Below are 25,930 nucleotides of genomic sequence, written 5' to 3'. Positions count from 1 at the left end.
CCTCCAGGATCTTTATTCCAAACATTCCAGATGATAAAACTGGAATGACTGACTTTTAAACGTCAGTCTGACAAACAGGAAAAGAAGCGGCTGTAGATTGAGTTTTTATGTCAACAGTAAATCTGATGAGCAACATTCCAGCTTAAAGAACGCCGATTATGAATTCAGCTGGATGTGTCACCGCCAGCAGGGGGCAGTCAACACCACTTAGTGAATCAACAAGGAGAACAAACTGTACCTTCACAGACATGTCGATGCTACTCATCAGAGCTGCTGCCTTATCGGTAGCCTTAGAGATTAGGGAAGTGATTAAAATACCAAAACAGCAGCAAGCAGATGAAATCTGGTATCCACAATGAAAAGCAACAACGAAGAAGCAGAATTGATCATTTTTAGCTGCTAAATTGTCCTGTAAACTTCGTGTGTTTGGTTGAAAAAGGCACAAGAACTAAAATATAGGTACAAAAAGCAGATATTTCTAAAAAAAAAAAAAAACCCATATCAAAGTGAAATGAAACAAACATGAATTTAGATTGAAACAACTAATAATTGACATGCAATTGATCAGATCAGACGCGATTTTGTAACAGAGTTTTTGTCAGCCACTGACCGAAGCTTTTAAATCCCTTTCACCAAGGCTGTGATATGTCAAATCCACATCCAATGATTTTGACGACTCTAATTCTATGTTTATTTCAAAACGAGCATTTGAAAACTGGCTACTTTACTTGATCTTGACTCTAGATTCTACCTTGGAATCTCATTGGCCTGATCCTCACACCCAAATGATGTGAAAGCATTGCCTTGGACCTTGGCAGAGCTGTGGTTTAAATGGACCTGGCAGATGATCCAGTGATGTGAGGTTACATCATAAGATCTTCATTATCATATATCACACCAAGTGCCACACATAATATGTCACCATAAATCAGTATTCATTTAGAGCAGAGGTTTGCCTTGGGATGGGGATGGAAGGTCACAATGCAGTGTGAAGGGAAACATCATTAACTCATCATTAACTCCCTCTGGAGTCATGCATTCCACCGGACACAAACAAGTAAACAAGAAACTTCCATTTGGTCATCCACAAACTTTGCCATAAAAATCTGTCTGTGACGTACAAACAGCTTTTACATTTTAACTCAAATGTTACTGATTACTTTGATGCACAAACAATCGTCATTCTTTTGCATTTTAAAGCATCAGGTAGAGCATTGTTTCACCCTGGCAAAGGTCCAGGGATGTCTGGGGAAAAGAAGTTTCCTGCAGAATTCCATTTAATGATCTGAAATCCAATACAACATCTCATTATTGCAAATTCCAAGGGGCCATTAGAGGGGTCAGTGAGGTCAAGGCACTCTTTCATCATTTCTGCAGCGCTCACTCCATCTATTCATCCATCCATCTGTGTTAAAACTTAGAAGAATGGTGCTCGCCCCCAGGATGCCATTAACGCTTGATATGTTAAGTGCATATTTATCTAGAAACATTAACAGTACAGCAAAATAATTATAGGTCAAGTGAGAGACAACTTATTTAAATCAACCTGCAATTTACTGCAATGCATCCATACGAAAGTGACGTTTGGATTGATATCGTCGATGTTGATAAGCCAAGCTTTCAGTGGTGACAAAACCATTTATTTTAAATGCAGCGGGAACGATGGAAATGTCAATATGTTGTGTTCGGTCTCATTTGTGGCAGGTGTAATCGACTGTGGTCAATTTAATCTGTGTTGATTATCTGCAGATAGAGAGGAAGAGAGACAGGGAAAGAACAGAGAGAGAGAGAGAGACAGAGAGAGAGAGAGAGAGGGAGGAGAGAGAGAGAGAGAGAGAGAGAGAGAAGAGAGAGAGAGCGAGAGAGAGAGAGAGAGAGACAGGGAAAGAACCGAGAGAGGAAGAGAGACACAGGGAAAGAACCGAGAGAGGAAGAGAGACAGGGAAAGAACCGAGCGAGAGAGAGAGACAGGGAAAGAACCGAGCGAGAGAGAGAGAGAGAGAGGGAAATAACAGAGAGAGAGAGACAGGGAAAGAACCGAGAGAGAGAGACAGGGAAAGAACCGAGAAGAGAGAGAGAGAGAGAGGAGGGTAGAATAAAGCGGCTATGCAGACTTCATCCCACACACAGAAGGCGATGCAACACCTCACACTCTGAAATCTAAAGCTTTACTTTACTGTTTCTGAGTCTTCAACTCAGAAAATCCGATGCCATCTTAATGGTTACCCGGTGACCAGAGATCATCATGAAGTTCGTTACTGGTTCCCCTGATGACGTTCTAATGATGTCATGTGCATTTCTTCATTGTCCACCTGTTACTTCGGTTGGGATGAGTGTTGAGAGGTAATGTGGCACTGCAGTGTCTAAAAATAGCATTACACACAGTATGGCCCAATTCCTCATAAGAGTTGTGATGAAAAAGTTCAGCAAAGAAGATTGAAGAATGCTGCATGATTTAAGATCTATGACAGACTGTGATTTGGCAGCAGCAACTATATGTAAAGTGTCTGCGTCACATTTTATCAGCCAATGGCGTCTACTTTAACACACTTTATATGGAAATGGAAAACCTTTTCCTGCATTGCGTTTCCTTCAACAAATGTCCACCAAAACAAGAAGGAAAAGTGAAGCCTGACAGCATATGAGAAGCAGCAAATGGTCAAAGCTGGAGTCAGACTGTGACCACTGGGATGAGGGCTGGCTCTAAATAGATGCTCTTTGCTACTTCTGCCGATATTAATCAGGCATAGAGGGGGAAAACACTGTAAGCATCGATTCTCTCCAATTCGGTGTTGTGCTGTTGGTTTTTTCCTGAAAATAAAGAATCCCAAGAATCCCCTGACTTAAGAATTACAGCTTAAAGCCGCACAGCATTTGAAAGTAGCAGGTGTACAGCATCTCACTGGAGAAGGTGAAAATTAACAGCAGCTATGTGAAGATTCCTAAAAATAAAACTCCTATTTGGCTTAATAAAAGCTTTAATAGCTCCCTCTCTCCACTGCCCACTCAGCAACAGATGCTCCACACAAAAATTGTGAAACTGTGATCAAATCTCATAGTGTACTTGTGTGTAGCATCCACCTAAAAATGGCCTGGCCTGCCCAACAGAACCAGAATAGAGAAAAATTACAGTTCAGAGCAAAGAGAACACTGGAAAAAGAACCCACACAGTCAAAGTGTATCCCATGAAGCAGGCAGAGTGGGAACTTTCCTGGGGCAGAAATATAATGAGGTAATCTATACAGGAGCAGGGTGTGTTTTAGGGAAAGTACTGTGCGTTGTACTGAATAGCCAGTTTGTTGTGTGGGTTGACCATAATCTTATGCTCCAAAAGACTTCTATGATACACAGCTTTGTTACGCATATATCACTTCTCCCAAAAAATGAATTCTGGGTTTTTTATGTTTGTGTTTTTTCCCCGTTTAATGCAAGGAAAAACCCGCATTGGCAGGAATGTCAGGAATAAATCGGAAGCGATAACATCAGTTATTTACTGTGTTCATTGTTGACACTTTATCTCTCCAGACAATTGATGGATTATTAATATTTAACGAACCTTGATAAAATAACTCATGCATGGTTTTCCAAGATGCCGCACAATCTTTATGTCGATGGATATTTAAGTTTCTAAGTAATTTAGGAATATGATACATTCATCTTACCTAATTTGAGCAAGTAGACTATCAGATTTAAATCTAATCAATTACTTACTCCTTTTTGCCTTCACCCTTTATCCATCCACCTCCCCCACTCCTCTCCCAGTTCTTCCCTCACTACCCCATTTCCTGTGACCACTAAACACCTCTTTAAGGCTTTTAGAGCACTTTCTAAAGGACCACGATGACTTTCATACCTCTCCTTTACCACTCATCTATTATGCAGAGACAGAGGGTGAGACAGGAAAGAGAGCCACTGGACAACAAAAACACTGGAGAGCAAACATCATGGCCAAAAAACAGGTAGGTGTGGCTCAGAAAGGCGAATCGGGTTACACCAAACATAAACCAAAAAGAACTTTTAGTACCTTTTTTTCATAAAAGTCATTTTAACTTTACATACTAAACCTCTGGAACCACGGCAGCAAAGGGCAGTCAATGGGCAAAGAGAAGAAGCTATAAATATTATATGGGGCAACAAAGAACTTATATACCTAAAACATTCATTCCACTAGTCTTACAAGTACTTTACTCTAAAAATCTACTTTCTGTAATCTGGTAAACGAGCTTTGACTGTATCATGGCGGTGACGTGTGCTTCAACTTTACATTACAGGTCAATTTTGTGATTAACACTGAGGCAGCATAAGCAGTTAAAAGAAACAAACCACCAAGAGAGCATGAACCATAAACACTCTCTCCCGCTAACTCTTCGGTATATTGACCGATCAATCATGCAATAGGTGAAGACAGGAGACGGGAAGATGCAACACCTAAGGATAACAAGGGCCATTATGGTTACAACAGGGGCTAGATGGGTTAACCTTTTCCATGAGCTACACTGGAAATTTACTGTAAAATGCTGCACACTATCTTTTTGTATCAATAAAACAGTACTTACAGCAGCTACACTACTTCAAACATTTACTTTGTACTGAATTAGCATATTATAAGAACCAAGATTTACAGAAATCAGGAGAATTAAAAGAGTATCAAAAGCAGTGTAATACACAGAAAACTAAATGAATTCTCCTCAAATGATTTCTGTTCATCTGAGGGCTCATCTGTGCTTCAGTTGACGGAGGGTTTGAGAGAGCCGCCAACTTCGGCACCATGTACCATCTTATGATCCATTTTCCAGGAGGTATGTTCCCAACTGCAGATCTGTCTCCCCACGTATGGGATGGAGAGTCATCACATGCACGGGAGAGCTAGAACCATTACACTATTGACACTTTTACACTACACTGCACAGCACTTCACTGGGGATTTCCTGGTCAAATAATGGTATTGTACACTGGCCTAAGATTGATGTGGGCTGACAAATGGGACTGATCCATAAATGACTCAGTTTGGTCTCTAGATAAAAAAGAATCTTTAAGGTGTATGGATTATGGTACTGCAAACTGCACATGCAACAATTCAGCTGGAACAGGATTGGGGTCAATCCTATATTAGCAGTTGGAATTGGGAAGGGGCTAAAACTGCAGCCTAATTGCATCAGTTTCTTAATTTGGTGAGGTTTCAATAGAGGAGCAGAATACAAAGAATCTAAAATTCAATACAACTATCTGGTGCTGATACCAAACCCCAGAAAGGTTGCCATTTGACATCGGGGGGGTGCAGATTCTAAAAATGAATGATGAAGATATAGAAGATGACAAAACAAGCCTCCCTGGAAGGGATAAAAAGGTGCTATGGATGAAAGAATTTGAATAGATAAATGGGCTTTTGGTGTATTATTAATATCAAGAAGGCAGAGATGGGACTCTGCAGGGATTTAAGAATATTTTTGTTGTGGCAGCTGTCACCATCATTGGTTCTTCATGCATTTATCTGTAATAATAAGGTGCACCACTCAGAGGTTAGTGGGAGTGCATTGATTCGTCATTTTGGGTGATTGTGCACTCCGTCAATTTTGGAGTAACAGATGGTTTAAAGGGTTAAATGATAATAATAAATACTGTGACATTACCAACGGTTTAACAATAATGACAGTGTTTCAAAGGGTAACACTGTGCACTATTCCCATTTATGAGTAATATAAAGGATGGATGCAATTTAAGGTGACCTTTACAGAGCTGTACTTGCATCACGGTTGGCCTTCTCTTAATGTTATAAGACCACCGCCGTGCCTGTAATCCACCTGACAAAATGACATGACCTGAAGCGAGCATCTTGCTCCATTTTATGTTCTGATCCCAATGGTTTTAGCTGCATTACTGGGAGTTGTTACTCTGCAGCTTCTGAGAACTGCATAAGCTTTTCAAAATGTTCTGACACGAGTTGATTCTTTCCTGTGTCCGCGTCCTTCAGAGGGGGAGAATCCATTGATCTAGCCTGAATATTTAATTCATTCCTTTATGGTTTCTCCCCCAAATTCAAGCTGAACAAAAACAGCGTCACCATTAATTCTTGTATAATTTACAAGCCTCTGTTAATTCCTTATATCTGTCTTGGCATATCTAACACATACGCTCTCGAGCTACATTGCTCCTAAAAACAATGGTGGGTGTAGCGTTTGCACCGAAAGAAATATACATTTACATAATGCACAGGTTTGGCTCGCCATCATATCACACCCTGCAGCATTAAAGCACGGGATTTAAATTTAATAACGGTTTCTCTCACAGATCATTTACGCACATTCCTTCCCATAGAATGATTTTGAATTCACACAGACCAAAGTCCACAGACTATCATCAGCTAAGTCACGGCTTTACCATGGCAACACACCAGCGCTCTAGCTTTCATGCACTATGCCAGGGCTCATTTCCATGACAACAATATCAAAAATCTTCACTACAAACAGAAAGCTGCTTCAGGGACAATTTAACACACACATACACACAAGTTGGAAGCCTCCCATCCTGATCCTCGTCTCTCAATCATAATACACAGTGATGTGTGGTTTACCTGGCCAGCATTGATACAGTCGGTGAAGGCACTCCTCCTGGAGAAGAACATGAGGAGCTGCTGCCAGCGTGAGGAGGACGTGGATGGCGAGGAGGAGGCGGGAGAGGAGGTGGAGGGGGAGGAAGTGTGAGGAGGTGCCAATTCTTCTGAGGAACCCCGTTTGGGTCCTAGCTTCTGTTTAAGTCCTAGTCCTGCCCCTTGACCTCCAGATGCCCCACCTACCCTGGTGCTGCGGGGGTACAAAGTGTTGTTGCCAAAAATATAGTTCATCGTCTTGGCTGTTTGCTCTTCCCCTAGATACACAAGAAGATGATGATGTTGCCGGGCTGCCTCCACCACAGTTTCATCTCCAGTTTCTGTTTCTTTATCGCTTCACTCTTTTCGGGGTTTAGCAAGGTTTTCTTTCCCAGATCCAACACTTTTGTCCTCTGTCATCAGTGTCTGGTCAGGATTATGTCAGGATCGGTGCTATTTTGATCTTCTCTTATTTTGCCTGCTCCTTTCTTCAGCTTGCTGTGGCATGCTGCTTAAGAGAGCAGCTGATGTGGAGGAGGAGTTGGAGAAGGCAGAAGACTGTGTCCTCTTAAAGTTAGAGTCAGTTTGTCAGGGTACATCCATCTACCCGTCTTTCTCTGGTATCCATCCATTTGCGCATCAGCCCATCTTCTTTCCAGCCTGGAGAAAGGTCCAATGTCCACAAGACGAGGAGGCCAAAATCTCCATTCTTCAACTTCTTTGCAGCAGAGAAGACAGAGTGAGGGACCACAACAGGATATGAGGATTGATTATTTAAAACAGTGCGCCTGTCTCTCTTGCTCTCTCTCCGCCCCACCTCCTCTTACTCCCTCACTCTCTACTCCTCTCTAGTCCGTGAGCTGACCAGTCAATATCCATTCTGTCACTGTGTGTCTCCCACAAAATATGAAGAAAAGAGGGGAGGAACAAGTGGATGGATCAGGTAGAAGGATGCAGGCAAGGAGGAGAGTATCTGAAGTAGGTGGACCCACTCTGCAACTCTTCTCTTTCTCCTGCCCTCCCTCCTACATCTGTGGTGTCGCTCCAAGTCTCACTCTCTCTCACACTGACTGATTACGCTTCTCTCTCACTTAAAGCACATTATTTAGTCTCTCCCTCCCTCTCTCTTATCCTCCCCCTCTCTCTCTCTGTCTCTTTTTACAACCCACACCACCTTCTCCCTCCTTTCTCTGTCTTTCAGCAAATTGTCTTTTCCAGTCTTTTACTGGAGCTGCAACACGATGCCTTTCTCGTTCCCTCTCCCTCTCTGTAACTGTCAGATATGGTTACTGGTACAAACCACACCCCTACATTCTAGACAGCCAATAACAAGCACCCCCCAACACACACACACACACACACACACACACACACGTTTTTAACCCAGCTGATGCTCAATACAGGTTCAAGAGGTGAACCGAGATATACGTGTATATATTTCCGCAACGTGGGTTTACCAGAGCCACAGCAGGTTTGATTTTTGTATCTTTGTTCATATTCTGCATATGCAGGAAAGAGTGAGATCTCCTCAGGCAGTTTCTAGACACTGCAGCAGGCAGCTCTCCCACACACTCGCACTCGTGCCGTCATGCACGCAGATACACGCACCGGCATACATGTTTAGCACAACTCCAGAATGGAAAACAACAAGCTGTTGCTGGGCACTGAGATAAAAGAAAAGAAAAAAGAGAGGAGGGGGGAAAGGTAGCAGCTAGGCCTCAAGCCATTCCTTAAACACTGCATAGAGGCCTATGTAGCATCAGCTACAGTGTCAGAGTTAGGTGTAATTATTAGCTGACTGCCATAAAATAAACTGGGCTATTTTTAGGAGTATTCCCTATGTCACAGGTATACAGTTAGTGTACACCACTACAGCATCCTCCTGGGGGAATAGCCACAGGTGGAGCAGGACCCCTGTCACAGCTTCTTCCTGTGCTTCCTTGGGAACTGTATCTATGGCAACAGCTTTTTCTAGTCATTAAACAGACCTTGTACTAGAGGATTTGTGTTGTTTCCCGCAAATTGTTAGGGTTTGGAAAAATAAAATAAAGCTTTTTAAGTCAATAAAAGTATTGTTGAGTACGTACAGCTGATAAAAAATTATGGTTCTGATCACAAGCACAGTTAGTTGAGAACTGGCGGTATGTATGTGGTGCCTTTGACTAAATCTGAAGCTGAAGCTGCTTACCACTAAATACTGGTGATGTGCATAGATATAGTGCAAAACTAAGTATTTTCAGAGATATATACTGTGCTTTTCAAAAGAGATACATATTTGCAGATCAAACGTTCAGAATAGAATACTGTGAACAAGCAAACAACCTAAAATTACTTTCAGAGACCATACGGCTGCTGAGTAAAGTTCAGCCGGGGCTTTGCCGTGCACCACAGTATTTAAAAGTTTCTGGGAGAAATCCATCAATTTTATTGCGTGCAGTGTAAGCATACAGATCAATAGTGGCATAATTAGTATCTGTCAACCCCCGTCTATGCTCAATATTTCTGATTTGCCACTATACCTAAAAGTAGGCTACATTTCACTGGTATACAAGCTGACGCAGCAATGATTCGCTGGCACACGGAGCCGCTCCTGACTCCAGAAGGCTCCTTCCCTCTCCCGCTCACCAACCCGCGCTCTTCAGTCAAATGTCAACCAGTGAATGCCACATCTATTAATATTTCATGATCAATTAAATAAAAGCATGCCATGCAAGTTTAATGTTGGACTGCTGAGAAAGCTACCCCATTCTATTCTAGGTAAGCTGAAATAGCAATGAAACGCATTAGTGTTATTACTATTATTATGATCATAATCTTCATCATGCATGTTGAGCATAGTTTGGATGCCATTTTACTTTCACTCTTTTGGCGCAGTAAACAAGGTTTCAGCAATTAATGTAATTTTGTTTTTAAATTAACTAAAAATACAAAAACATTAAAATACAAAAACTTTGTGTGATGACAAAGGTGCAGTGGTAACCCCAAAGAGAATTAACACCATATTCATTTCTGCAAAGCTTTTTAGCTCCATCTAAGAGTGTTTATCTGTTTATTTTCATTATTTTTCTTTTTAAACATCTTCAATAAAAATGTTAAATGAGACCTGTAATGAAACCAAAAGGAAAACACAGTGATTTGTGAAGAAATCTGAAACCCATTTTCCATTTACCTAGGTTGCCAAAAATGTCATTACTTACAAAAAAGGATGGCTGCGTTTCTGTGGTTAATGAGCTTGTGTGAAGTGAGAAAATTCAACCCAGCATTATTCAGTTTAATTGAAAAGAAGAACATGGACATTTTAAAGACTGACTACTGACTGCAAATGTTAACTGTTTAAATAGTTAAGTAGTTATAGTGCATAAGGTTGTTAACCATCAAATGTTAACTGGCTGATTTAGACAAAATGTTTCATGTGTTTGTTGGTTTCATCTAATCATCATCTCCGTCTTTCATAACATCATTATAGGAATTTTAAACAATAAGAACATAAGCCATAAGTAGTTTAAAAGCCACACTCTGCACTTCCATCTCAGAGCAGAGGGCAGTAAAATAGAGCAATTAGGCAGGAGTGTTTTGGCTGACTGGCAGCTTGATTAATATCCAGAAATGGTCGTCCTTCTCTGGCTCTCCACTTATCTACCTCAGCCCAATGACTAAGGGCCTCTGTGAGCATTCTACTGTACGTGCTGCGTGACAAAAAGAGACAGGTGGCTTTAAGGCTTTCCCCCCATTCAGCATCTGCATTAGACATGCAACCATGCAATATCACTGATGGAGATATTTGAGAAAAATCAATCACGATGCCACAGTTTCGCTCACAATTACTTTTTGATAAACTGTTCCTCTGTGATGATGAAAGGAAATAAATAAACTTTCAATTTGATTATTGCTGACCTTCCTTCAGCAGAAAACAGTCATTTATTTTAATGGTACATCGGACAGTTTGATAAATTTATTAGTCAGGTTGATTTGTGCGGGCAATACGCCGTGTTAAACCTTCCCTCTACTGCCACCTACAGGTTACTCACTGAAACAACAAACTTGAAGTATAACTTCCAAATCAGAGCTTCTAATACGGCACAAAATATAAAATATTAACAATCACAGTAACACATGAAAACTCAAAGTCTTTAGACAGGTAAAATTATTTAAAAAAAGATGGCTGATTACCATAATACAGTATAAACTGCACATTTATGTCATTATTTGAATGCAAGCATGAGCATGCTATGGGCAAGAAGATGATGAATGTATAGACTGTGGCTTGAAGGTAATCTTCTAAAGGCCAAAAGAGATGTTGGATATTTTTGAAATTTTGAAATGATCATCAGCAATGACGAGTACGAATGAATAACAAGGGTAAAGGTAAGCATTAGATAGAGTAGAATAGATTCAAAATGATGGCATTTTTAAGGTAAAGCATCCTTCAAATGCAATATTAATAACAAAACCACGATTAATTATACCAAAGCAATTATGTTTTGACTGTTTATTCACTCCTTCACCCCCCCACCCCCCCGTTCAGTGCATCAAAACTCACGCTAAGGTTGTCACATGTGAAACAGAACAGCATCAAACCATTTCTGTGAGGTTTTGCCGCATCTGTGAATTTCAACCAATCGATAGCCTTGAGATTCGCTACATTCACAAAAGGGATGAAACGACAGCGAAGTGCATGCTCGCATCACCGGCAGCTCAGTGGGCATAAACGGCAACATGTCACAAATGGACGCTGACTGCATGCGACAGGTAAAGTTACCTGGTAGTAGGCGTGGCTTTGCGAATAGAGGGAAGAGAAAGGCGGGACTGGTACTTCATTCAGCCTCTCGCCCTCTTGGTGAGGCCACGCCTCATCATCAAAGGGAACCTCAGGAGATTCTACCTACGATGTACAAACAATGCTCAGCACAACATGATGAAACACACACACACACACACCCACACACACAGGCAAGGCGCACTGCAGTTATGGCACATGTGACCATGATTTTGTGCGAACAGGTGTCATTTGCACACTACGCTCTGCTGTCAAGCTCTTGTAGGATTTTCATTCATCATCAAAACAATCGAATAAGACACTAGATTTGACATTAAACATTTTATCCAAAACCTCAAGGCTGAATGGCTCTGCCCAGTTAGTGGAGTGGTATTTCAGCAAAACTAATTAAACATGTAGCATATTACATATTAAAAATGACAAATATAACACATTTGACATATCCTTTTTTAAAAATGAGGCATATAACATCTGACAACACACAATCTTATCCCGCAAATGCATGAATTATTTAAGTTATGGACTAAAAAGTAACAAGAGGTGCAATTAGGACAGAGCTGACAAGGGTTAGAAAGAAAGAGTGAGACAGGAAGAGAACATATACATGGAGAGAACAAGGTGGCTGATCCATCTGTCGCATAGAAGCGAGCCAGAGCCAGCACCTGTGGTCATGGCGATATATATATATACAAACCTGTGAAAAACATGGATGAGAATGGGGTGGGGTGTCCTGAAAATATGATGAATACAAAAGTGTACCGCTGATGTACACATTCATCACACATTTACATCCAGTTATGAGGTGACACCGATGCAGGTCAATGCAGTAAAGTCTGAATCCAAGTTAGATGGCCTAAAACCTAAAATTGATGCCTTCATTTAAAAAGAAAAAGAGGCATTCACCAAGAGGCTGGCGTGCCACAGAGAGCTATGATCAAACAAAGAAGACATAAGGTCCAAATATGCTCCTCTGTGATTGCACACGTGGAAATGTGGTGCAGGGTTATGTTATCCTACCACAGGGGGGCGCTACACACTCACATTTGTTGCACTGACGTCATGAACTCCAGTTGTGTCCATGGGTCTTTGTAGTTCACAAACTTTGAACTTGTGATGACAGACAACTAAGTCAGTACAACAGACAAATAAACAAGTTACTGGAAACTGACACGTGGCTTAAAGCAGCCAACACACACCACTACTAACAAGTGACCATCAAACTGGCACTAGATTAAAAATAGAATTCACCAGAAAAGAGCAAATTACAAGTTGTCTGGAGCTTGTAATTTATGTCCAAAATGTGCTTTTGCTTGAGAAAATGGTAGACAAATCAGTCCTAATTGCCTTTTAACTTCTAAATAAATTGTTAGGCAGATAAGCATATGCGATTTTAATGGGCTATGGATCTGCTTTTGTAAGCTACAGCACACCATAATTATGCCTCTTAAAATCAAACTACTGTAAAATTCAAACATATGAATGATAGCAGACCATAGAGCAAAATGTAGTGAATAAGTGCACATAAGCAGCAGGAAAATGGGAGTATACAGTAAGAGCTGTGACAGACTGAACACAAAATCGAGATAGTAATGGCTCTCATTACTAAAAATGGGACAAGCGTTTGACTGGATCCGTTGCACAGTTCTGCAAAAGTATTCTCCCAGTAGAGAAAAGCTCAGCGCGCGGAAGAAAATTTAGGGCACAATTCTCCAATTCCCAGTACTTGAAAAGATCTGCAAAACTGTCCGGCTCAATTGAAGCACGTCTCCTGACTTCTCAGAAAAGTAAACCCACATTTGCACCCTCTGTGAATCATTTCCTCCAAATACCACAGGAGATTCAAATTGTTGTGATAAGCTTGGAATAAATCCTTCAAATTTAAAATCTACCCTGAAATCAGCACTGTCAAAAACTTAAATATTCTTCTGACTTTGTTACATAACTGGTAACAGAAAGGGGAAATTTCCAGCTACAGTTGACAGGCTCTTTGCCAAAACAGAAATCTCAGTTAAACTTTCCCCAGGAGGAATGGCAGGAACATCTGGACTCAGATGTTTGAAGCTGTTTGCAAAATAAAGCCGACGTAGTTCGACTAACATTGACCACGCACCTGCCTCGCCCCGAGTCACGCGCGAGTGCGTTTCCGGAGACGGCGCCGACACTGCTGGCGAACAGACGTGCACACCACATGCATGCCGCAGCAGGTAGCCATGTGCAGCGAGTTACCTGAGCAGGTGTGATGTGCGAGTGAGTGACGTATCCGTGGACGTGCTGTATCTGCGACAGCTGCCGCTCCGCCACCTGAACCAGCTCGGCACCGTGCAGGTCACAGTGGCGACTCATGGATCCGTCCCTTCCCAGCGACCGCCGATGCCTTTCTCTCTCCATGGTGCCAGCTCCCCCGCCTTCTCTCCGCCATGTTCCCTCCTTCCCCTCCCTCCCCAGGGTCCCGCCATCCCTCTGCTCCCCGCCTATTGCCATTGGATGATGATGGCAGGTATGATGGGTATGATGGTGGAGTTTTGGGGCACCTGGCGATGCCCCTTCTTCTTCCTGAAACCGATACTTCTACAATGTGCAAAGAAGGGAAGAAAAAACAGGGAAGAAAAGGAAATATCGAAGGACAAGAGGGAAAGGGTGGTAGGGAATAAAGACAGGAAAAAACAGAAAGGTTAGTTCAGAAATTTTGAGTTAAGGTTTAAAAGTAGAAAAGTAGAACAGGTATTAAAAAGCTGGAAAAGTACTTTAAAAGTGCAGCTGAGCATCGATGTTAAAAAAAAAAAGATTTTAATATTCAGTCAGAATGTAAATAACTTGTGGAAAACAAGTGGGAATTTGTTTTATTTTTTCCAAAATGAAGGCAGAAGCAGGCCTGCCTCAAACAGTTACACTTTCTCCCCTCCTCTGCTTTGATCTCGCCTTTTTCCTGCTCAGACCTCACCATCCCTCACTGCTTCCTTTCCCTCCTCCAATTCCACATACCCACGTTCTCATTTCTTTTCTTCTTTAACAAAAATTATGGCATATTTTTTCTCCGCATGGCTTCACACAGTAGATCGGAGAGTTGTAGAAAGCAGGATTGACCCGTTGTCTTCACATATTCCCTGAATTACAAAGCCGCTGGTCGCCATTTTTACTCTTCCTACGGGTAAAAAATAGCAGGAATCTCTGCCGACTCGCTGTCAGTGGTAAAGACTGACCCTGGAGCTTCTCGCTCTCACTGGAAATGAAGAATTTCCACTATGACTCTCACCACTGCAACCTCATGGCCATTACTGGATACTGATAAATCCAAGTGTAAAGATGGAGAAAATAAGGCATGACTGTCCCTTATGGCATTTTTTTCCATAAACATACTGCTTGACTCCTCTTTTTTAACCTTCACCAAGCTTTATACTCGCATCATTTGTCACTGGGCTGATATTATAGCTACATGATGAAAGGATGTGAACCAAACCATAACAATAAACCATTAAAATGACATGACTGCTCAACCTAATGGTAATTAGCGCTCACACATTCATACTGGTCATCTGGTGCAGAATGGCTTTTTTTGCCCAACACATGCACCCAGTTACTATATATAAGTTAATGGGTCAGGCTGCTCAGAACAAGGTGGAGAAGCGCACCAATTGCTGTGGTGGTGCATTGTTGTCATTCGCAGAGGACCTGGCACCCCCGCCTGCCCAAAACCAGATCCAAGCAGTCAAATCCAAGTGTAGCCAGCAGGCCGCTGGCTGTGTTTGAGGATTTCATCTACACCTTGAAAAGACCAACACGAAATCTCAATGTTTTGATGGATATGTGCTGCATTTCATTTGCATTGATTATCTTATACAAAAAAACCTCCACGCACCTGCAGATTCCCTTCAGAAATAGAAATTTACAAAAGTGACACAGCCTAAACTATTTTGCATTACATTTTGGCGGATCAGTCAAAAGATAAAATACATAATATTAATTTTGGACAGAAAATAGTTCCTGCTCCTGCTTTAGCTCACTTGACGTGTATTCAACATTTCCTGCTTTGTATGGTTTACATGTTAACTGTACTTTCACTTTCAATCATACAGAGCACAGCACAGCCACAGCGAGACCCTGCACACTGCGATAGGAATGCGAACAAAAAACACGCTGCATCCATGATGCTTGACTTTGTAGCACATCCCTCCTCTGCAGTAATGATTATGTATGTGAGCAGGAGAGAGATTTGGGGTTGTTGGGGATGTTATGCAGAGGGAATGCTGGGAACTCAAAAAGCTTCGCCACAGCTAACACATCATCACAAACACCGCCTGCAGCCAAAGACAAGAGATGGGTTCACATCCCCCTCAGACATCCACACAGTCCCGTAACATGACATTTGATTTTTTTCCCCCTCGTTTGTCTTGCCATTTCTATTTTCCCCAAAGAAACCCACAATTGTGACACGATACGAAAGAATCACCCAGGACTACTATTCATTAGAAAGCTTATAATTACAGTTAACATCTTAATGTTAAATATTATTAGTTTCAATCATTTATTCAATCTAATTAATTATGTCACCTCCTCACCCTTAGGCAGAGGGAACAAGTGCATGAATCCCATGATGCACACCTAGTGAGAGCTCACTGCCAGAATGTTTAAGGATAAAATTAGGTGGAGGGGTTCAGAGCAGGGTCATGATCAGAGTCGTAGCTGTAAGGCCAGGCAGGCTTCCAATGAACGGAAGTAAACATCCTAATGAACAAAGACGCAAGTATGTCCGTGTGAATTATTGTCGAGCTCCCGCTGCGTCTCTTAATCAGTAACTACAGAGCCCACAGTCTAAATTAAACTTCTTTCCCCAGATACAAAACGAGTGGCCTTGTCTTCAGGCCCACAACGGTACTACTTCTCTTTTTGTAAGACAGGAAGTGTTGTTTTTTTTTCCCAACCAGCTGATTCAGTTGATCAGTCCATGCTGCTTCTCTGTCCCGCGTCGCCATATTGCAGCCGATTTTAGCAGCCGCATAATCAAAATTGACAGTTTTGTGTCAGGGAAATGTCAGGAATGCAAACTGCGCTCTGCTCCTCCTGCTGCGTACTTTTATCTGTTTTAAACTGAGGGAGAATAAACGCCGCTGTACGAAACGGCAACAGCCTGGCACTAAGACCTGGAAGAGACCCTGGCTGCCACTGTTGTGACAACACTGCTGCCACTGCACTCGCATGCACGCACAGCCCGCCATAATCCTATATTTGGGATTTGATTTTCACATTGCACTCGGACACCCCGGAATGAATCAATGCACCAACGGACAGAAGCACCAAGTACATCTTTTCCTGCAACCTCGCTAAAAAAGGGGAGGGTTCCTAACACACAACAATGCCCACACATCTCCACAAACTGGGGAACACATGCGTGCCCGCTGATGCTGCCATGTGTTAGTGTGTCAGCCAGTCTTGCATATTTAGAGAAACGTGACCGGACAGAGAGCAGATTCAGCATCCTCGTACGAGCCTGCATGGAGGAGAGTAAAACCAGGCGTTAGTCACGCTTGGCGAGATATGAAAGAGCAGGGGATCCTCTGCCGTAAGGGACTTCTCTCTCACACACACACGTGCCTCCGCCCCTGTTTTTTCATCCTCTCTGTCCTCACAACACACTCTTCATCACGAGAAAAGATCTTCAACGCAGAACATGAATATGCCTGCTAATGGTGCCAGTTAATAAATGAGTGGAGCCATTTGTCCAATTAAAGCTACCATTGTTTTCCCTGAACCGTCTGGTAAATATTTAATCTCATTAAACACACAAATTATAGCGCAGATGACACATGCGGATTTCTGCATATTGGACAATCTAAAGGAACTGGGTAAATATATGGTTTGAAAATGTTCTATGGGTATAAATAGAGGGAAAAAAGAGCAGCAACAGGAACTGAATTATTGAGCATGAGGGGAAGGAAAGATGCAGCATGTGGCTAAAAAGGTAAGACAAGCGTCAACAAGATATATTCACAGTAGTGTTATTTGAAATATTTGCACAGTTTAACACATTTAAATCTCAAGGGAAACGTTCAAACCCTAAATTTACCTAAAGGAGAAATTGCCTGTGTGCAAGGGCCTGTGCATAAATACAGGAACAGCTTCATCCATTATGAATGTCTTGAAAAGTCTGACCCAGTTAAGGTGTGTGTGATTTATACTCCCTTAAACAGCTCTGGGAATGGACACACTCCTGGAAAGGTACAAAATTTGGAACGGTCGCTCATATCTGTGTGTCTGTGTTGTTTGCATGTTCTGTATATGAGCTCCCACGACATGATATCACCAAGAATTATCAGACCTAATGACCACCCACTTACATAAACAGCAAAAACAGGCAAGGTTAATGAAATATTATACGATATTGTCCTCTTTTTTGCTGCTCTTCCATTTCATCGTCTTGCTGTGCAGTTACATAATACGTTCAAAAGCCTTTCTTCTGTTTGATCCGTCATTGCCTCTCAGTCATTATTTGCACTTTAAAACAGTATTTAACAAGCTCTATGTTGCTTTTAGGGGAAGAGCATTTACATGGGAACCATGTAATAATTCAGCAGGATAATAGAATATCAGCGTCTGAAACAGTCGCTTCAGCTCTGAACAAGTTGCTGTCCTGCGACGTGATGGTGGCACTTCACCAGCATGTCTCTGCAGGCCTGACAACCCTGAGTGGTGGCTATGTCATCTTCAGGACATGCTCACCCATTAGGTTCTCCGGCTATACATGAAGAGAACAACAGCAAAGCTCTACGTGTGTCACCCTCGCTCTCTAAAGCTCTTGTCCGGTTGTCTCTCCGCCTCCCTCTGTCCAACAGGCTGTCATGGTGAAATGATCCAACAGGACAGCAGTGAGGTCTATACAGTTCATTCAGAACTTCATGACATGATTTAACATTTGTGCATGACAATGTTTGTAAACTGCACTCCCGTTTTACACATTTAATATAGCATTATGCTGAGTACTGTGGAGAATTAGCCACTCAACCAACCATTTAGTAAATACGTCATGACTACAGACGTGTCAATAATGATGAAATTCTTGTTAATCTACAAATCTCCAAAATTTATTTAGTATGGAAAGAAATGTAGTATTGTGAGGCAGGGGCCAAATTGCAGCAGGAGCCTTTCTTAACTGAGATATAGGATATTGGTCTAATCTATCCTCGGCCCTGTGACTGCAGGATTAAAAGCAAAAAGTCCTAAAAACACATTTCTGAAGGCCATCGCTACTGGACTTGATTGCAAATATTAATTGGCTTGCATGCAGAAGCCATGAATTAAAGTGAATTCACTTCCTGTATAGAGGTGTTTGTATTCAAATTTGGTTCTCCCCTGATGAGGTTTAGCCTTCGCCTCTAATTCTTCACACCTCTATCACAGCACTTTCAGCACATTTACTGCGGCCAGGACTGTACAGATGGACAGACCTGAAGGTGCTGCAGGGATAAACGACATGCAGCGGTGTTTGGTGCACAATATGGGACTTCATTTGACCTCCGTGTGGCTTTATTAGGTTCTGTGAAGGTGTGCATTTTTAATAAAAATAATCTGATTTGTTGAAAAGAAGCGTAATCAGATACCAACATAGCTGCAACCAGAATTCAGTAGTATTACAAAAACGTGCACGAACGGGTCAAACCCACACACACGTGACCCTGCATGCACAGGGTCGCGCTCTGTTCTGTTGGCTAACTCTCAGCTAAGTTTACTTTGATCTAAACATCTTAGTCATTACATTGTTTCTTCCCCTCTCCCCCTTCACAGTCTAAATGCCTCTCTCACAGTCCATTAGCCTCTCTCTCCCTCTCCCTCTCTCTCTCTCGTGCTCGCTGTCACACACACCTTCACAAACAGAAACACTGCGCTCTTTACCTACCTTGCATCCAAACATCAAAGATATGGTGTTGTTGGTGCATGCTACTTTGCAGTGGCACAACATGTGGCTAATGTTAGAGGAGCTAGCTGGTCCCGCGCTGGGGAGGCATCCTAGTCTTCACACACACATTTCACACACTCACACACATGCATACACTCATACACATGCACACATGCAGATGCATGTGTTCGATTGACTGCGCTCCATCCCATTCCAATAGTTCCCCACTCTGCCGGCCCCCACTGCCCGGCTCTGGTCCTCAGCTGTGGCAGGCCGGCATCCTCTCTCTCTCACTCTTCATCACTCTCATCTTCATCAGTGCAATCCTCATAGCTGGTCAGGACGCAGGGCACTCCGTGGTCAACGTCTGCATCGGTGTTGTGCACGAGTTGGCATACGTGTTGTCAGAGTGTTGTTGTTGTCTGCATGTGTGGGTCAGTGCTCGTGTGTGCGTGTGTGTGTGTGAGTGTCAGTATGGATGTGTTCCCTCTTGTCCTCCTCTGCAAGAGCAGCCCCAGTCCTCTATCTCCTTTCTCTTTGCGAGTATGAGCCTCTCTCAGTTTATTGCTACCCCCTCTCCCTCTCTCTCCTCTCTGCTCTGTCATTTTTCCTCTCTCTCTCTCTCTCTCTCTCTCTCTGGCTCTTGCACGCTGTCCTTTGCTTCGCTCCACTGCCTCTCTTGGCCCGCCTCTCAACAGTGAGATCAATGAAAGACAGAAAGAGAAGGAAAGGCCTGGACGCAGAGGTGGGAGCAGCGAAGGAATCTGCTGTCGCTCAACTGTCACCATCTCATCCTCTTCCTCTCTCTCTCTATTCTCTCTCTCTCTCTCTCTGCATTTGTTTGCTAGCTACTCTGACTTGTAAAGTCATACATCAGTAAACACACAAGGGGGGTTAAAGGTTCATGACTATGCAGGCTAGTAAAGATTGAAATGACCACAAATAAGATTTGAACAGAAGGGCAGAGACACCTGCCTGAACTGAGATGACAAAAACCGCCGTTTTCAAGGACTGACAGGAATATATATTCCACGTTATAATAAATAACAGGGCTGCATTTCTGCAATCAAATAAATAAAGATGAGCAGCACATCAGGTGTCTGCCGAGAATCATCTTGGTCAGCCGATGTGCCCGAGCAGTGGCCAAGAAGAATTTTATAAGATTCCAAACGACAGCGGTTGGACCATCTGGCCTGTCATACACACACATGCACACACACACACGCTCGATCGCAGCTTTCTCCATGGTGTCTCTGTCCTCTCACCTTGAGAGGAAAACAAGCAGGAGCAAGAAGATAACAGGGAGGGACGAAGCAAGTGAGAGCAGCAATCTAACTGAGGGCAAGTTTGAGGGCACGGAGAAATGTGGAACGATAAGTTTAAAGATAATATGTGTCATATAAACACATATACTTGAAGCTACATTTAAGCTAATTATTCAAGTTGTTTAAAGAGTTTCATTTAGCCAATTAGCACCGAAAACGTGTTGAAGATATTTTGTCAGAAGTAAGAAGGTTTTTAAATCTTTTAAGTTAGATTTTTCAGTCACTAATATAAAATTTGGAACCAATCAGTGATTTGTTTCCTTTATTCTGTTGAGCTATGAAGTTATTTTTGGTGTGAGATAGCTCTGCTTTGAACACATATGTAGATGTCAACCTACATACACAGGAAGAAACAGATGGAGATGCCGCTTGTGTGTGAGCACTTTACATCTGGGATAGTCCGAGGCTTTCTGCCTCATATGGCACGTAAAATTATAAAACATATGATGTTACAGTTCTAGAACAGCTGAGCAGTTAGGATCTATGACTTGGTAGTAAAACACGAAGGGAGAGAGAAATGAAGATATTAATGAAATCCAAATGAGACGAGCGAGAGAGAGAGAAAGAGAGATAGATAGAGAGAGAGAGAGAGAGAGGATGCAGCATCATGAGCCCAGCAGGCATGTACTACATGTTAACATTAGTAGGTCAGCCAGCACAGAAATAACTCCACTGTGTGTTTGTGTGTGGAAACCTCGTACGCATACGACTGACCCACAGTTGTGGACTCTTCTGCCTCTGTTCTACACATTCACCTATCAAAGATGTCGTCCAACGCAGAGAATTTATATAAGAGAAAATTCTACATATTACGTGCTTCATCGATATTTGAAACGAGGGAGTGGTGTTGTGTTGCGGGACTGAGATGTGCCTAGTTTGATGTGTTTATTTATGTATTTATTTATTAGAGATTGAGTTTCAGCACACAAACGGGAACGTTTCTATGGTTCACTGTGTCTCTGCAGAAGGTTCCATCTTGTTGCGTTTGCCATGCATACACACAGTGCCACTATGTGGTAAAACCCAGACACAACAGCAGCTGGATACGTCACTAAAAGCATCCCTTTCAATCTCGTCTAAATACTTTTGAGTCTTCATTGACACCGAGACAAAATTTAAATCACTCTTAAGGTTTTCTATGTGCACCCTCACATAAATGTGCACAAAATACTGTGCAGAGTGGTGAGTACAATGCTTTTAATTAACCTGTACATGAACCTAAATTAGCTTTAGGCTATTTTAATTGGACGAAAACTCTTTGCAGATGAAGGACCAACATTTTATGGTTGTCTATGCTGGTATATTAGAGAGACCAAATTAATTAATCTAAATGATGTTTACAGGAAGAAAAGTGCTGTACGGGACAATACCAGAGGGAAGGTGTGCAACACATTCCTAATCTATGATCCGTACCATTTGCAGAGGTCTGGATCATGTGTCCACAAAGCTGTTTAATTTTTCCTTCTGGGGAAAAGTCGACGACAACAGTAAAGTGAATTGAAATTAACTCACTAGACTGTGTGTGTGTGTGTAAATCAGAGATTAGTCATCTGCTTAACGGGATTAGGTACTCACACTCCTTCGTGACACAGACTGAGCTTTAGCTTCCTCTCGGGCTGCTCAGGACAACGCGGTGCCGAAAACCCCAGGTTAACAAGAGAGTCGTGGACGGGTGAGCGGGACACCCTCAATCTTTACAACATCCCAAAATAAAAAGTCCTTATAAATGTTTTTAGTATAGATTCAGGAATATTAATCACCCTCTCTCTCTCTCTCTGTGTCACACACATGCACATACATACACACACACATGCCGTGGCAATAACAATAATTATTATTAGTCATCCTTCAAACTTAAACTACATGCATCACCCATAAAAGTAAAGTTTGGTTTGCTATGACACACATGACCATTTGACTACATCCAACTAAAGCCATTGTGCTGATAAGGGAATTCCTTCTAATCCAAATATATAATTTAAACAGCATTACATTTCCTGAGACTGAAGAGTTGCAATGCTCCATCTTCAGACGTATTCCTGCTGGTGGTCCGGTGGATGCCAGCACTTTATCCAGAGAGCAAATGAGGTCCAATTCCCAAATATGGAGGTCTGGATCCCACAAGGCTTGAAGGACTTTTAGTGAGGACTGCGCAGGCCCCTATATTGCTGCGTATTGAAAGTCCCGATGCAGATACGCAAGTCTGCACTCAACAGTCCTGCAGCTGCTCTGCACCGCGTCCTCCATTCTTCTGCTCTCATGCCTTCTGCTGTGGCGACTTTGTCACCTGTGACCTCCCCACTCACACCGCGTCGTCAGGTGAGGACAAGTAACGCACGGCTGGATAACTGACCTGACCCATCTCCATCCATTGGAGTTTCTGCCTCTCTCTCTTTTTTTTTAATCCACTTTTTTCTCCTCTTTGTCCGTCCTAAAATAGCTGCACCTCTGTAAAGTCTATTAGCAGCCTAAGGTAAGCCTCTTAGGGCAGACTCTTGCTCTGTTGGTGAACAGGAGGTCAGAAGAAAACACAATTGCACACTGAAAAAACAATGGAGGGATTTAAAACTGAATGTATCAGATAGAGAAAAAGGATTGGGAGGAAAAAAGACTGAATTCTGATTAAATATAAAGTAAAAGCCACAGTTTGACAACAGTGTGTGTATGCAACAAACTTAAACGCATTTAGCTATACAAATAGAAATATAAATACATTTCTAGCTGTATGTGCTGGATTCATCCTGTGCAGAGGCCTTTACTTTATTTCCTCCTCATTAATGTGTTGCAGCTGTCTGAACTGCAGATGTTCCACTCAGTCTCGTGGTTTTAGACTTGGCCACCTCCTTACAACGGCCTGAATAAATCTAATCAACACTTGTGCTGAATGTGTAAGGACTTGCTTCTACTCTGTGTCGGTAACTGGGTTTATTTAGAAGATGTTGCAGTTACTGGTGCAAATAAGATAACATTTATGCACTGTAAAAGATGGAAACAGGGTCAGAGACGGGGAGGACATTAAACGAGGAGGTTGCAGGACTGAAACCTCCTCCAACAGCGTTTTTGAGCTACCTTGATTGTCTTGATGAGATAAACAAGATTAGAATGTGAGATGGATGTGAGTTGCGTGCCTGCCAACAGACTCCAGACATGCGCACGTTTCAGTCCTTTAGAATTATGAGAGCAGATCACATCTAATTTAACAAATCAGACAGCTTCTTTCTAAAGCATCTTCATTGAGCTGTCATGTTTGAAAGGTTCTAGAGGATATGTCGCTTGTTTTACGCTAAATATGTTCCAAACCACAACTCCTGTGCTCGCGTCACACTCCTAAGCACTTAAATTAGTTTGGCTAGTCTTACTTAGGGTGCAAGGTGATCTAAAGGGGACAAAGTGTCCTTCAAGCAGTTTATGTGGGGCACTAGACCTGTAGCCTGTGGTTAATTTCTGTTCACATATGATCAAGACTGAGCCAAAAATAAGACTGAAGACAATATTTAAATGTTGAAAGTCAAAAATCCGACATTAAATGGACCAGCTTCCAACAAAGTTAGAGTTTACGTCAGTTGTCGTGCGATGGGGGCTCCCATTGCCTGCAACCATCTTGAGGGGGATTAGCAGACATCACTTGATGACTTAAATCCATATTTAGGCCATCAACCAACAATCTCATCTCGCCGTTGTAGCGTAACCAGGAATCTGATCGCCATGGATCAATTCAACATGATTGAACAAACAAAATGATAAAAAGACATAATAAATTAGAATATAGCAGCATATATATGTCTGGTGGGCAGTAAAGCCGAAGAACAGCACACTTCTCCAAACCGCTGCGATGGAATCCGAGTCCAGTACGATGTCTCTCGTACACGTGCCGAGAAAACATCAATTTTTAACATTTGGAGGGATGTTCTGAAAAAGCAACGAGACAAAATGAGAAATAGACCAGAAAGGTACGAGACGTTTATCCTTCTCTCCAAAGTAAGTTCCACCAGTTGCACTCAAAACCAGCTCACCCTGGTTCTCCAGCTTTTCCTCTAAAGGGGCCACGTGATTCTGAACCTGCATAATGTTGCACATTTAAATTATGACTCATTTTTAAGCCAAACGCTCGCTTCCGCCTGAAGCACCAACCAGCAAATCGGCTAAATATTTTCCTAGCCGATGGTCTGGTCTTGGAAAGAGTTGTCCTATCAACCCAGTTTGGTGTCTCTCAGGGTGCCGCCTGCTGTCAGAGCAGCAGTTGAGCAGCTGGGCAGTCCCACTAGAGCTACGGCACACAATGTACCTGCAAGATAACACCTTAGAACCCATTCATTTACAAGCTTTGATTACATTTTTAATGTGCTAAATCAAATTCTCCTTTTAAAAAAAGAAGAAGCAAAAAACAGTTTAGACTCAATTTTTGTCTGTTAAAAGAAAAACCTTGTAAATTGCAGTATGCATTTACCTATTAGACAACTAAAAGAAACAGACCAGTGACAAATGTAAATGTAAAAAAAATATTGTGCTGATTTCATATCTAATCTTGCTTGCTCTCACCTTTGTTGTGAGGATACAGATGCAATCCATCCTCACCAATCCAACCAGCAAAGTTTCACCAAATATAGTCCATTTGCAAGCTTCCAATTACACCTCGCAACCGTTTGTTGCTGTAGGTGACATCCTTCTGCCTCCTGTCCACCTCTGTCTCCTCCTTCTCATCATCTCCTGTCAACCCCCAAACTCTCACCCCTCCCATTCTCACATCCTCTCTACCTGTGCTATCGCCAAAGAAAAAAAAACAAAACTCAACAATTCTCTGGCTTCTCCAAGTAAAATGCAGACTTAGATCCATGGCAACTTGCTTGACACGCCTCCACCTGCCCTCTCGGTTTCTGGCAGTTTTCTTCATTTTATGGCAGCTGGTAGCCACAATTGTGACCTCGAAAACCGCATGGCTCCGACTGTGTCCCCACACAAGAGCTGAGAGCAGTTGGCTCGCAGAGAGCGAAAGAAAAAATAGCTACATGCGAAGACGGGCACAAAAATGCACACACATGGATGCACAGGCTCACGTCACACAGTCGAATGTGTAGTCACATACGGAAGCATCCATGTCCACACACACATACACATCCACACACACACTACTCTGCTGTTTTATGAGGTCAGACTCTGGTGGGAGTGGGGGGTTAGACTAAGTGAGCTGTAACAGGGCTGCAGCAACGGTTGCTCTACTTTTAAATTTGACTTTAGGTGTAATTGAGGTTAAAGCTCCATACGGATCCTGAAGCAGATATCACTCAAGATATCGTTGGGATTGACTATGCAACATCAGGCTATAGCGGATGCTGGTAGGTACGTCTATATGGCCT

The 25,930-nt window shown here is 42.3% G+C and overlaps 1 protein-coding gene across 6 annotated transcripts in view; it reads right to left on the bottom strand.

Annotated features, from left to right (window-relative positions):
- Positions 1-25,930, bottom strand: part of LOC130529306 (disks large homolog 1-like) — a 57,202-nt gene that overhangs the window by 27,628 nt on the left and 3,644 nt on the right. For 2 of the 6 annotated variants that reach the window (XM_057039383.1, XM_057039384.1), the window contains exons 5-6: positions 13,590-13,931; positions 11,346-11,468 (exon numbers count right to left, since the gene is read on the bottom strand). The exons of 1 other annotated variant lie outside the window; for it this stretch is intronic. In XM_057039383.1, the coding sequence (XP_056895363.1) occupies positions 11,346-11,468; positions 13,590-13,931 (465 nt within the window). Of the gene's footprint in view, positions 1-11,345; positions 11,469-13,589; positions 13,932-19,251; positions 19,801-25,115; positions 25,161-25,930 lie in introns of those variants that run through there. 3 more of the 6 variants (XM_057039389.1, XM_057039388.1, XM_057039385.1) reach the window with 3 other exon arrangements.

The sequence above is a fragment of the Takifugu flavidus genome, chromosome 7 (assembly GCF_003711565.1).
Source record: "Takifugu flavidus isolate HTHZ2018 chromosome 7, ASM371156v2, whole genome shotgun sequence".
In the NCBI taxonomy this organism is placed as follows: Eukaryota; Metazoa; Chordata; class Actinopteri; order Tetraodontiformes; family Tetraodontidae; genus Takifugu; species Takifugu flavidus.
The sequence above is the reverse complement of the archived record's forward strand: the minus strand, read 5'-3'. Positions and strand labels throughout refer to the sequence as shown.